General features: G+C 35.1%; 1 protein-coding gene across 1 annotated transcript; it reads right to left on the bottom strand.

The window, feature by feature from the left end:
* Nucleotides 1-12,850: 12,850 nt before the first annotated feature.
* LOC101894101 (probable insulin-like peptide 3) lies at nt 12,851-13,530 on the bottom strand. The gene is made up of 2 exons (XM_005185013.4): nt 13,216-13,530; nt 12,851-13,151 (listed from the first exon to the last, which is right to left on the bottom strand). Exons 1-2 carry the CDS (start codon nt 13,373-13,375, stop codon nt 12,952-12,954), a joined length of 360 nt encoding a protein of 119 aa, XP_005185070.2. The 5' UTR covers nt 13,376-13,530; the 3' UTR covers nt 12,851-12,951.
* Between the last annotated feature and the right edge of the window lie 386 nt (nt 13,531-13,916).

Here is a 13,916-nt window from a genome sequence, read left to right as displayed (position 1 = left end):
AATATATCAAATACAGCTCAGAAATATCTTTGCCAAATTTTGTCGAGATCGGTTTCGATTGGGATATAGCTCCCATATATATTTTTATCCGATTTCAAATTAATTGTGCACCAAATGGGCAATACAATTCCGAATTGAAAAGATAGAAATGCTTCGGCATATTTAGTCCTTTGAACTTTAAAGTATATTATAATCATAGCGTGTATGATTGAATTTTCCCATAAAAACTTTTAATTGTTATGTGGAGCTCTACTAAATTAGCAAAATGGTGTAGGGTATCATAAAATCGGCCCCGCCCGACTTTAGGACTTTCTTTACTGGTTTTACTTGTTATTACATGCCTTTGCCAAATCTCACTGGAAAAAATTTACATATTTCTGGGTTATATTCTGTCTAAATTTTGAAGTGATAAAGAAATAATTTTAAAATGGGATTTAGTTGAAAATAATTTTTTCAAAACCCTACACTGCGGTGTATTTTAATCTACCTAGAATGTAACATTTCTCAATTCGCCATAGCCTTGTTGAACTGTGTATAACAGTTTTTTTTGGGTCACCCTCTTGAGTGTGGGGGATCTTTGCAAAAAAAAAACTGAAAATGTAAAACTCCCAAGACAATGGCAACAACTTGTAATTATGTATGTTACAAATAAAATAAAAACAAACAACAAAATTACAAAGCATCCGCTATTAAAAGCCAGGCTTACCCCGATAAGATTTAACATCTCAAACTGAATGAGAATGAGTGAAAATAAAAAAAAAAAATAAATAATTACAAAATTGTTGTATTGATTATCTCTGATAATTGCACACGAAATTTAATCGCAAACGAAAACTTTAAAATAGTTTAACAAACGTGAAACATTTAGTCAATTAATTTTATGAATTGAGAAAATGATTCATGAAATCGGGTAAAGGGAACTCGCAAATTATAGACGTCGTCCGTCTTCTTGCATTGCAATCTGTGAGCTGGAGTAAAAGGTTTAAAAACAAGTTAGAAAAAACTGAAATTGGGTTGGTTTTAAAACGAAAAATTGGAAGAATATCTTGGTAAAGTAACATGTGCAACATAAAATTTTTTGGGGGAAAATCCAGTACATTAGAAAAGTAGAGCTAAAATAAGTAAACACGCTGTAAGTCCTGCGGGGCCGAGCATTGAATACCCTCCACCATTTGGAACGAATTTGGCAATTTTCAAAAAATATGATATTATTTAAAAATTCTGTTAAAATTTTAAAAATACCGAATGTAGCCCTTATATTAGGGTCTATACGACGACGTGAACGTGCATAGGCAACTTATGCCATAAGCCATTACAATATTCAAATGTGAAGCTTAAAAAGAAAACAAGTAAAAAAGCTGTATGTTCGGCCGGGCAAAATTTTGAATACCTTCCACCATTTAGAACGAATTTCGCAATTCTCAAAAACAATAAAATCCGTTAAAAATTCTGTTGAAATCTTAAAAATTCCGAATATAGCTGTTTTATTAGGGTCTATACGACGACATGGACCTGCATAGATAACTTTTGTCATAAGCTATCACAATATTCAAAAATGCAAAACTTAAAAAAGTTAAAAAGCAGTAAGTTCGGTCGGGCCGAACTTTGAATACCCTCCAACATTTGGAACGAATTTGGAAATTTTCAAAAAATAAAATCCTTAAAACATTCTGTTAAAATTTTAAAAATACCAAATTTTAAAAATACGTAATATAGGTTTATACGACGTGAGCCTAAATAGGCATTGTTTGTCATAAACCATATTCAAATTCGAAACTTGAAAAAATATTCGGTGAATAATGTAGCTAAAATCAATAAAAATATCGTATATAGGGAGGTACCGTTATATCGGAGCTGTGCGAAGACCTGGACCGGCGTAGACAATTTTCTGTCACAGACTGTAGCATCCATTACGAACTTCAAATACCACATCTCAAACAATTTCGGTGGGTATTGTACCTAAAATCGTCAAAACACCGAATATAGGGAGGTACTGATATATGGGGCCTATACGACGAACTGGACCTTCATAGACAATTTTCTGTTACAGACTGTAGTTCTCATAACGAACTCTAAAAACGCAATTTGAAATTCTGGTGAATAATGACGCTAAAATCATGAAAATACCTAATATTGGGAGGCACCGTTATATGGGGCTATATGAAAACGTGGACCTGCATGGCCCATTCACGAACTTAACCTGCCTACTGGAAAAATAAACATGTGTGCAAAATTTTAGCCATATATCTCAATTCATTCGAAAGATAGCGTAATCACGCAGTCACAGACAGGCAGACAGACATCGCTAAATCGACTAAGAATTTTACGCTAATCAAGAATATATATACTTTGTTGGGTCTGACATGAGTGTTTCGAGGAGTTATAAACGGAATGACAAAGTTAATATATAACTACATTATTCATCGATTTTTTTATACCCTCCACCTACCCTCCATAGTATGGTGGAGGGTATAAAAAAATCGATGAATAACGTAGTTAAAATCATCAATATAGGGAAGTACTTTATATGGGGGCTATACCAAAATGACAGACAATTTTCCGCCTCAGGCTGCAGTATTCATTACGAACTTCAAATACTAAATTTGAAACAATTTCGATGAATAATGTCGCTAAAATCATCAAATTACCGAATATCGGGAGGTACCGTTATATGGGGGCTATACGAAAACGTGGACCTGCACAGACAATCTCCTGTTATATGCTGTAGTACCCATTACGAACTTCAAATACCAAATTTGAAACAATTCCGGTGAATAATGTCGCTAAAATCATCAAATTACCAAATATCGGGAGGTACCGTTTTATAGAGTCTATATCAAAACGTGGACCAAAAATTTTCAAAACCAAAAGTCCTGCAGACATAATATACATTTGAGTAAAATTTTATCAACCTACTTCATTTCATGTGGAAGCTAGAGTGATTTCCACAGACGGACAGATGGACGGACATGGCTAAGTCGACATAGAATTTTATGCTGATCAAGAATATACATATATACTTTGTGGGGTCTAAAATGTATATTTCGAGATGTTACAAGCGTAATGACAATCTTAATATACCCTCCATACTATGGTGGAGGATATGAAAATGACCAAGACCCTTGCAATAACTAAAATCATTATATAATCCAAAAGTTGGACCCATATTGAAAATTTTTTGTAAATAGCATTTGTACAAAGTAAAAACTATAAATGCTAAAAGTTGCAAAATTTAAAAGGAAAACATGAAAAATAAACCTAAAAAATACTTTAAATCGGTGTTATTTGTACAAGGGGACCATTCCAAAAATTGGACCGATATGACCCATTTTCTGTGCCAATAACTCTGGAAGTATTCCAAAGATCTCTATTAAATTTCAAAACTCCATCCTAAATGTTTCTAAATATATCTTAAACTATTGGAGTCCCAGTATACATGGTCAAAACTACATAAGGGCCTCAAATACTTTTGACCTTAGACCCAAAACTCTTTTGGGGTTTGCATCTACAAAGCAGTACTATGAAGTCCACTTGGAATTTTTCCAGTCTATTCTTTCTATTCTGCAGGGAAATTATAAGAAAATTTGCGTCGAATTGGGAAAAAATGCTAAATTTTAATGAATAAAGAAACAAAGTTTATTGTAAAACCAGTAACGAAAATCCTAAAGTCGGGCGGGGCCGTCTTTATGATACCCTACACCACTTTGCTAATTTAGTAGAGCTCGGCATAACAATTAAAAATTTTTATGGGAGAATTCATTCATACACGCTATGATTATAATTATCATTTAAAGTTCAAAGGACTAAATATGCCGAAGCATTTGTATCTTTTAAATTCGGACTTGTATTGCCCATTTAGTACACAATTAATTTGAAATCGGATAAAGATATATATGGGAGCTATATCCAAATCTGAACAGATCTTAATAAAATTTGGCAAAGATATTTCTGAGCTGTATTTGATATAGTTCCTGAATATCGCTTTACAGAGTGCATATTACGGCTGTGGGTAACAAATATGACAAATCGGATGAACAGTATATATGGGAGCTATAGCTATATCTGAACCTATCTTCACCAAATTTGACATACTACCTTCTAGACTCAATTCGGTCGTAAGTGCCAAATTTCATCCCATTTGTGCAAATATTAGACGTTTGATGCACAATAAAAGGTAAATCGGACGAAGTTATATATGGGAGCTATATCCAAATCTGAACCGATCTCGATACAATTTAGCAAAGAGTTTTCTGAGCTGCATTTGATATATTTCCCCAAATATTGTTGTTACAGAGTGCATATTACGGCTGCGGAGGACAAAAGTAACAAATCGGATGAACAATATATATGGGAGCTATAGCTATATCTGAACCGATTTCGATCAAATTTGGCGTACTTATTTTGAGGCCTAATTTGGTTGTATGTGCAAAATTCCATGCATTTCGGGCTAATATTAAACGTTTGGTGCACAATAAAAGGCAAATCGGACGAAGATATATATGGGAGCTATATCTAAATTGTTACCGATTATCTCCAATTTCAATAGGGTTCGTTCTTGGGCCAAACAAATGTTGTTTGGAAAATTTCATCTCAATTGGATAATAAATGCGACCTGCATTTTGTTCACAAGAATACATGGACAGACGGACTGACATGCATAAATCAACTCAGAAAATGATTCTATGGAGATCCTCAAAAGTACTATGGGTCTATCTCTCTTCCTTCTCCATGTTACAAACAAATGCACAAAGACATAATACTCTTACCACTATGTGGTGTAGGGTATAAAAAATCTTGATACAATTTGATATTGTACATATTAAGTATATTAGTTTTTTTGTTAAGAGACTCATAATGAAATTTGGTCTAGGATAATTCGTCCTTTGACACTTTGCCCATAAAATTAAGTATAAAGGGACATTTTGACTTGGATTGGAACATTAACAGTAAAAAAGCAAACACATATTTTTCACTTGTATTGCAGAAAATTCGAAGGTAATTTTCTTATAAACTATTGTTTCTAGATATATAGTTTATACTGAGATTTATAGTGAAATTTTGTGTAGAATATCTCCTATTCGGACAGCTTCTACCTTAACTGAAATTTTATACAACTTTCTATAGTCAACTCAAAACAAGTCCAGAAAAACAATTTATGAAAAAATTAGAGAATCTCTTCGGTTTTTTTTCTGGAATATTGATACAAATTTTTTTTAAGTACAACGGAATAGAGATTTTTTTTTTAAGACTTACAATAGTGTGAAAATCGGTTCATATATAGCTATGTTTCATCCGATTTGGTGTTTAAGTCCCTCGTAATAAGCACTTCACAAAAATGATATTTGGTACCAGATATCAGATACAGCCCAGAAATACTTCTGCCCAATTTTATCAAGATCGGTTCAGATTTGATATAGCTCCCATATGTATCTTCAACCGACTTCGGGTTAATAGTGCACCAAATGGCCAATATCAGTCCAAAGACCTGAATTTTGAATATCCGACCGAATTCAGTCTAGAAACAGATACATCAAATTTGGAGCAAATCGGTTCAGATATAGCTTCCATATGCATGTTTCATCCGATTTGGTGTTTAAGTCCCTCTAATTCGTAATATCCATTCGACGACAATGATATTTAGTACCAGGAAATAACTTTGCAAAATTTTATCGAGATTGGCTAAAATTTGGATATAGCTCCGATTTAAGGTTTATTGTGCAAATAATGGCTAGTAGCAGCCCAAATGAATTTCGAGACGTACGTTTCCATTTTGTGGAACTCCCATATATATTTTTATACCCTACAACACTATGGGTTGGGGTATTATAAGTTTGATTGGGCCAAAAATTATTTAACACCTCGAAATATGGATCTTCCTATCTCGCCGAGGTGAGTCGATCTAGCTATGTATGTCCGTTTGTCCAGGCTACAGGTCCGATCCTTAAGAAATTGAAAATGGAGGTGGGGCTAGGGTTAGGGTTAGAATAGGAGCCTATTGTTTTTGGATATGATTGCAAAATATTAGGAGGTTGAAATGGACCAAAAACCGACAAATTTTTAGATTTTGCCAAAATTATAGACCAACAGACGCGATATTTTGCAACACTATTTGTTGAGAGTATTATATACAGGTCGAATGTATCGTCCGATCCTCATGAAATTTTGCATGGGGTAGGGTTAGGGTCAGAATTAAAGAATATTGTCATGGAGATGCACATTTAGGAGTACAAATGACCCAAACAAAATGAAAATCTTCCTGATGTTTCAATCGCTCTACCGGTCATAATTAAAAACCAATCGACACGAAATTTTGCGTGAGGAAAGAGTTAAGGGCAGGGAAGATGTATTGCATTTTGGATGAACATTGGATTATTTTTAGCTGTAAAATGGACCTCAACTTTCGGCTGAATTATTTTTGAATACCTATCAACACAAGGGGGAGCGTAAATTATATGCCTCCTATCAAAAAGTAAGGGTAACATCTGTGAAGATCTCTATGACATTATTTCAGAAACAAAATATTCCAAAATAGATTTGGACATAAGGAGGCTTCCAACATATTGTAGTGTTGTAGGGTATCACAATCCTTCTCGATATATTTGGTATACAATATTAAAATGTCTCCGTCAAATTTAGTGAAAATCAATTCAGAATTGGATATGCCTCCCATACTGGGTGCGATGAAAAAACTGCAACCAACTTCAGACTGCTGTCATTTCTAAGCCACTCGTCTGACAGCTGTTAAAATTATTCCAGTGACAGCTCATTTTATTTTTTACAAGCGTACAAACGTATTTTGGTGAGAATTTCCCAGAAAAAAAAGTTATTCGTGATGGAATTTAAGCGTGATAGTGTGATTTCTTTATATTTGGCTGGAAAACCACAAGTGACTATCGTTAGAGCACTCCAGAATACCAAAGTGTCGATCACGCCAAAATACGCAGAGCATCATTGGGGCAGCGTGTGATAGTTTTATTGGCCTTTTCAAGGCCATAATTCTTGCCAAAGGTGACCAATTCGAACAAATCTAAACTTATTCTAAAATTTGATGCAATTTCCGACATTTTTTGTTTTCATTCAATAAAATTAAAAAAAATTAAATTTGACTTTGTTGCAGTTTTTTATATCTACCCGTATATTCGTTTCCCAAATTGTAACTGCTCTAAAGCCAAAGGTTGATAGGAGATATGATCTACTGCAAATAAATTATTTTGTTATGGGAGCTCTACTAGTCGACCCCGCCTGACTTTTGACTTTTCCTTACTGGTTTAGCTCTATTTTCATAATCTGCTGTAATTTACTTCACTTGGGGAACTCTATCTTTTAGCATATTTATATACCCCAGCTTCTTACAAATTGTTGTCTCCTACTCCCGATAAACGGAAAATATGATTGAAACAAACACACATTTCACCTGGAAATGATTTTGTTCAGATGTCAAAATGGATTTATACGAAAACGATAATTGAAATATCTTTATTGGAATAACCCCATCCATGATAATAATTTCTTTGCCAACAAAATACTGGCAATCTTTGTTTATCGTCCCAAAAAAAAAAAAAACAAATGTTTCGTTTTGTTTCCTTCAAAAGATTTCACAAAAATCAATAATAACAACAGCAACAACGTTTTGTAAAACAAAATTATTGAGTTATTTAATAAATTGCAATGAATTTATTTTTTCGCTGATTTAGCGGTGGGCGAACTGGCTGGCATCAATGAAGCCATTTAACAGCTGGCTGGTTGGCTGTCTGGCTGGCCCTGCCAAGGAAGATGATGTCTGGGCTTCACCTTTCTTGGCATGCAGTTAGCCTTTTCATTTTGGCCAGTTAATCTTTGGTGGCCTTTTGCGTTGAGTTTTTTTTTTTTTTTTTTTTTTTTTGATCCGACCAAAAGTGAAATTCTGTGTCGATTATTAATTTTTTATGGTCACATAATTTTTGTTGTTGGCGTTCTTGTGTTTTTCGCTTTTTTTTCTTATTTTTGAAACCAAATATACTTGTACGCACATTGTATGTTGCGTTTTATTGTTTCATATTTTACAAAAATTGTTGATAGGTTATTTCAAAAATCGTTATTGGAGTGTAACGAAATAGGAGATTTTTCAATGGTGTATGTGCAAGTATTTATTCAAATATGGAAATTCACTAACCCAGCGAAGATTTGGGTGCCGAATGGCTTGAATAATGGAAAGTTTACATCACAAAGTAACCTAAATGGAGAGGGAACCCCCCCCCCCTTCAACAACATTTTTTGAAATGTTCGAATTAAGATTTCTTGGAATACTTGCCTTTTTGGTATATAGTTTCCTCGGCAATATTACTGATAACTGGACAACGATTATTTTGGTCAATAACACTGCTGGTCAATAACACTATGAAAGTAGAATAGTTTTGGGAATGTTCGGATTAAGATTCTTCGGAATCCGTGCATTTCAAATTTATAGGGTTTTCGGCAATATTACAGATAAAAATACGAGGAATGTTTTGGTCGAAAGTTTTAGCCCTGCTTATTAATCTTTTTTAAATGGTTAGAAACTTCCTTTAATCGGAATCGTAACAAACCAAAATATTCTACTGAACTATTTCTCATAAAATTCTACTGTAGATAGCTAGAAGGCGTCAACACTCTAAATTTTACCCAAATCCCAGGAATATACAGGGTGAGTTGAAAGAACTGCAACCAACTTCAGATTGCTGTGATTTCTTAGCCACTCGTCCGACAGCTGTTTAAATTGTTCCAGTGACAGCTAATTATATTGTTAACAAGCGTATAAAAGCATTTTGATGAGAATTTTCCAGAAAAAAAAGTTATTCGTGATGGAATTCAAGCGTGATAGTGTGATTTCTTTATATTTGGCTGGAAAACCTCAAGTAGCTATCGTTAGAGCACTCCAGCATTTAAATGTGAATAAATCTTTTGTGTCTCGTACCCCCGCTAGTAACCGTAATACTGGTAGCGTAGTCCGACGTCAAGGAAGTGGACGGAAGAAAACGGCAACATCAGCAGAAATGGTTCGAAAAGTAAAGAAGCGACTTGATCGAAACCAGCGTCCCAGTGGCCGAAAATGGCTCGTGAGCTGAACATATCGCAATAATTCATTCGGCAAATGTTGAAAAATGAGCTCGGGGTAATGCCAATAAAATTTCAAAAAGTGCAAGAAATTACACCGCAATCGAAAGAAAATAGAAACTAATAGAAACAAGTAAAAAAACATTAAGTTCGGCCGGGCCAAACTTTTAATACCCTCCACCTTAGGGTAAAAGAAACATTAGAAGAAATGTGGCAAAAACCATTAAAATGCCGATTATGGGGAGGTACCGTTATATGGGGGCTATACCAAAACGTGGACCTATAATTACAATGTTTCGCCACCGGAGCTGGAACCCATTATGACCCACAAATACCAATTTTTAGACAAATCAGTGAAAAAATGTGGCAAAAACCATCAAAATACCGAATATCGGGAGGTACCGTTATATGGGGGCTATATCAAATCATGGACCCATGCATGCAATGTTTCGCCACCGAAGCTGGAACCAATTATGACCAACAAATACCAATTTTCGAACAAATCCCTGAAAAAATGTGGCAAAAATCATCAAATTACCGAATATCGGGAGGTACCGTTATATGGGGGCTATACCAAAACGTGGACCTATAATTACAATGTTTCGCCACCGGAGCTGGAACCCATTATGACCAACAAATACCGATTTTCAGACAAATCCGTGAAAAAATGTGGTAAAAAAAAATTAAAATACTAAATATCGGGAGGTACCTTTATATGGGGGCTATACCACAACGTGGATCTATACATGCAATGTTTTGCCACACGCTCAGGGACCCGCTATGACCTACAAATACCAATTTTAAGACAAATCTGTGAAAAAATGTGGCATAAATCATCAAAATACCGAATATCGGGAGGTACCGTTATATGGGGACTATACCAAATTATGGACCCATACATGCAATGTTCCGCCACCGGAGCTGGAAACCATTATGACCCACAAATACCAATTTTTAGACAAATCGTTGAAAAAATGTGGTAAAAAAAAAACTAAAATACTAAATATCGGGAGGTACCTTTATATGGGGGCTATACCACAACGTGGACCTATACATGCAATGTTTTGCCACACGCTCAGGGACCCGCTATGACCTACAAATACCAATTTTAAGACAAATCCGTGAAAAAATGTGGCATAAATCATCAAAATACCGAATATCGGGAGGTACCGTTATATGGGGACTATACCAGAACGTGGACCGATATATCTCATTTTCAATACCAACCATCCTAGACACAATGCAAATAGCTCTGCTAAATTTTGGAGCTCTACGTCAAATAATGTGGGCTGTATCGTGATTTCAACAGACAGACAGACGGACAGACAGACAGACGGACAGACAGACGGACATCGTTAAATCGAGTTAGAATTTTATGCTGATTATGAATATATATACTTTATGGGGTCTAAAACGAATATTTAGGGATGTTACAAACGGAATGACAAAGTTAATATACCCTCCTTTCCAAGGTGGAGGGTATAAAAAGAGCTAAAGAGTTGCTTCGCTTGGTCGAAAGTGGTGAACTGTCGAATTTCGTTTTCTCCGATGACGATGACGCCACCCAAGAATCGTTACAAAATGAGGCTCATCGCTTCATTTCCAGCGCACAATGGCCAACAAAATCTCAGGATACCACCTTATCTCATCCTGTATTTGTACGAAAAATACTAAATGGTATAAAATTTGGTATTGGGTGAAAGGATAAAACTGAATCCTGAAATTTGATGTTGAGGTCACTGTTGGTATCTGGAATTGAGATATGGAGTTGGTTTTGGAAATGCGTCCTATATTCGTACGAAAAGAACTAAATGGTACTAAATTTGATATTGAGTGCGAGGATAGAGCTGAAATCCTCAAATTTGTATTCGAGTCTTTTTTGGTATCTCGGATTAAAATATGGAGTTGGTTTTTTAAATGCGTGCTATATTCGTACGAAAAGAACTAAATGGTATTGAATTTGATATTGAGTGAGAGGATAGAGATGAAATCCTGAAATTTGATATTGAAGTCTCTGTTTGTAACTGGAATTGAGATATGGTGGTGGGTTTAAAAATATATCCTATATTTGTACGAAAAGTACTAAATAGTACAAAATTTGATGTTAGGTGAGGGGATAGGTCTGGGATCCTCAAATTTGATATTCAAGGCTTTGATATTGGAAATGCGTACTATATTTGTACGAAAAGCACTAAATGGTACTAAATTTGATATTGAGTGAGAGGATAGTGCTGAATTCCTGAAATTTGATATTGCGGTATCTGTTTGTGGCTGTCCTATATTTTTACGAAAAGTACTATTCGTACGAAACGAAATGGTTACTATAATTATACGAAAAGTACTAAATGGTACTAAGTTTTTTAATGGGTGAAGGAATGGAGATGAAATCCTGAAATTTAATATAGATGTCACTGTTAGTGTCTGTGGTGGAGATATGGAGGTGGTGGAGGAAATATAGTACACATTTCGAAATTGTTCGAAAAGTACTAAGTGGTACAAAATTTGGTATGGGGTGAAGGCAATTCCGAAATTTGTTATTGAGGTCTCTATTGGTATCTGGGATCGTGATATGCAGGCGTTGTTCTATAATTGTAGGAAATGGATGTTACTATTGCTATCTGTTGTTGAGAGAAGGAACATTTGTTGGATATACGAACTATCTGTCTGAGGTTAAATTCTGGCAATTATTTTGGAAATGTGTCCTATAATTGTACGAAAAAATAACTAAATGCAATTAAATAAATTAATTGATAGCTGTAGTTGAGTGATGGAAGTGGTTATGGACATGCGTAGTATAATTGTACGAAAAGTACAATAGAGAGTATAGAAGGTATATTAAGTTTTTCATACTGTTTGTAACACCTCGAAATATTCATTTTAGACCCCACAAAGTATGTCGATTTAGCGATGTCCGTCCGTCTGTCGATCTGTGGAAATCAGTCTAGCTTCCGAACGAAATATTATGTCTGCAGGTATTGAAAATGGGCCATATAGGTCCACGTCTTCGTATAGCCCCCATATGACGGTACCTCCCGATATTCGGTATTTGGATGATTTAGCGACATTATTACACCGGAATTGTTTCAAATTTGGTATTTGAAGTTCGAAATGAATACTACAGCCTAAGACAGAAAATTGTCTGTGCAGGTCCACGTTTTCGTGTAGCCTCCCTATAGCGATACCGATATTCGGTACATTGTTGATTTTAGCGACACTATTCACCGGAATTGTTTCAAATTTGGTATTTTAAGTTCGTAAAGGATGATACAGCCTATGACAGAAGATTGTCTGTAAAGGTCCACGTCTTTGTATAGCCCCCATATAACCGTACTGTACAGGTCCACGTCTTCGTATAGTCCCCATATAACGGTTCCTCCCGATATTCGGTACATTAATGATTTTAGCGACATTATTCACCGGAATTGTTTCAAATTTGGTATTTGAAGTTCTTAAGGGTACTACAGCCTAAGACAGAAAATTGTCTGTGCAGGTTCACGTCTTCGTTTAGCCCTCCCGATATTCGGTATTTTCATGATTTTAGCTACATTATTCACCGATTTTTTTGAAAGTTTCGCATTTGAATATTGTAATGGCTTGTGACAAAAGTTACCTATGCTGGTCCCTGTCTTCGTATAGACCGTAATATAACAGCTACAGAATTTTCAACGGATTTTATTGTTTTAGAGAATTGCCAAATTCGTTTAAAATGGTGGAGGGTATTCAAAATTCGACCCGGCCGAAGTTACAGCCTTTTTACTTGTTTTTCTATAATAGGTAATTTTTTTAAACATTGATGTATTTTATTTATCAATTCAAATGCACATTTAATATTTTAAAAATTGTTTAACTACATATAATTTATATATATCAGCGTTGGATTTAAAGGCAATAGCTTAATAGCTCATCCATGGTACAACCCTTGCGGCAGCACTCATCGTAGACACCATTCAAATGTCTTAGTCGGCGGGTTTTGGCCAAGGCATTGTGACGATCCCCATAGAACATTTCATTCAACAGAGAATCCGACTTGAAGGGACTCTCGTCGGCGATTTCATTGAAAAGGTCCAGATCATTGGTTACTGTTTGGAAAAAAATAAAATATTATATTTCACTTTATTCGAAAAATTGCGCGATAATACTTACAATCCTTTTTGCCCGACTTCTTGGTGATTTGCATGCCATTGAAACCATTTTCACAGACAGCCGAAAGAACCTGATACAAATTTGGACCACAAAAACGTGTGGTGGCCGATTGGATCTCGTAGAGAGCAGCAAAGAATACAATGGCGAACAAGAGTTTCATTTTGTTGCTTTTGGTGGTCGAACTTGACTGGCGAATACCCGGAGTACTGTTGGAGATGGTTGTTCTAATGTCTTCAACGACTTTGGTAGTTGTGTCTTATTCTGCTGGGATGTCCATTATTTATACCTCTCAAGGATTGATTATTATGATTATGTATTTTTCTTCCAATACATATATGAACATACATGATGTACATATGTATGTTCTATTTACCGCCATATTTCGAGTCTTATCTAGGTTAAAATAAAAATAATATGCAAATTTTTGTCTACATGAAAAGGTAATTGTTATTAACATAAACACCCACCGTGTAATAAAGAAATTTGAATGTGCGTGTGTGTGTGCGTCGCCAGCTCTCATTTGCCGGCATAGAGAAAATATCCTTCTTCTGGAAACACGCGAGAAATGTTTCTTGTTTTAAATGAATATTCATCATTGGAATATCCTTTCAAAAATAGCTCAAGAAAAATTCCACCCATGTGATGTCACCACAACAATCGATGTCCTATACATGATTATATCAGAAGATAAAACAAATTAC

The sequence above is a fragment of the Musca domestica genome, unplaced genomic scaffold, assembly GCF_030504385.1.
Source record: "Musca domestica strain aabys unplaced genomic scaffold, Musca_domestica.polishedcontigs.V.1.1 49, whole genome shotgun sequence".
Lineage (NCBI taxonomy): Eukaryota > Metazoa > Arthropoda > Insecta > Diptera > Muscidae > Musca > Musca domestica.
The sequence above is the reverse complement of the archived record's forward strand: the minus strand, read 5'-3'. Positions and strand labels throughout refer to the sequence as shown.

Bases quoted from the DNA above. Each gene is read 5' to 3' on its own strand.
- LOC101894101 (XM_005185013.4), bottom strand. From the start codon at position 13,375: ATGAAACTCTTGTTCGCCATTGTATTCTTTGCTGCTCTCTACGAGATC. The intron at 13,152-13,215 runs GTAAGTATTATC...TTTTCCAAACAG, and splicing joins GAAGTCGGGCAAAAAGGATT to TAACCAATGATCTGGACCTT.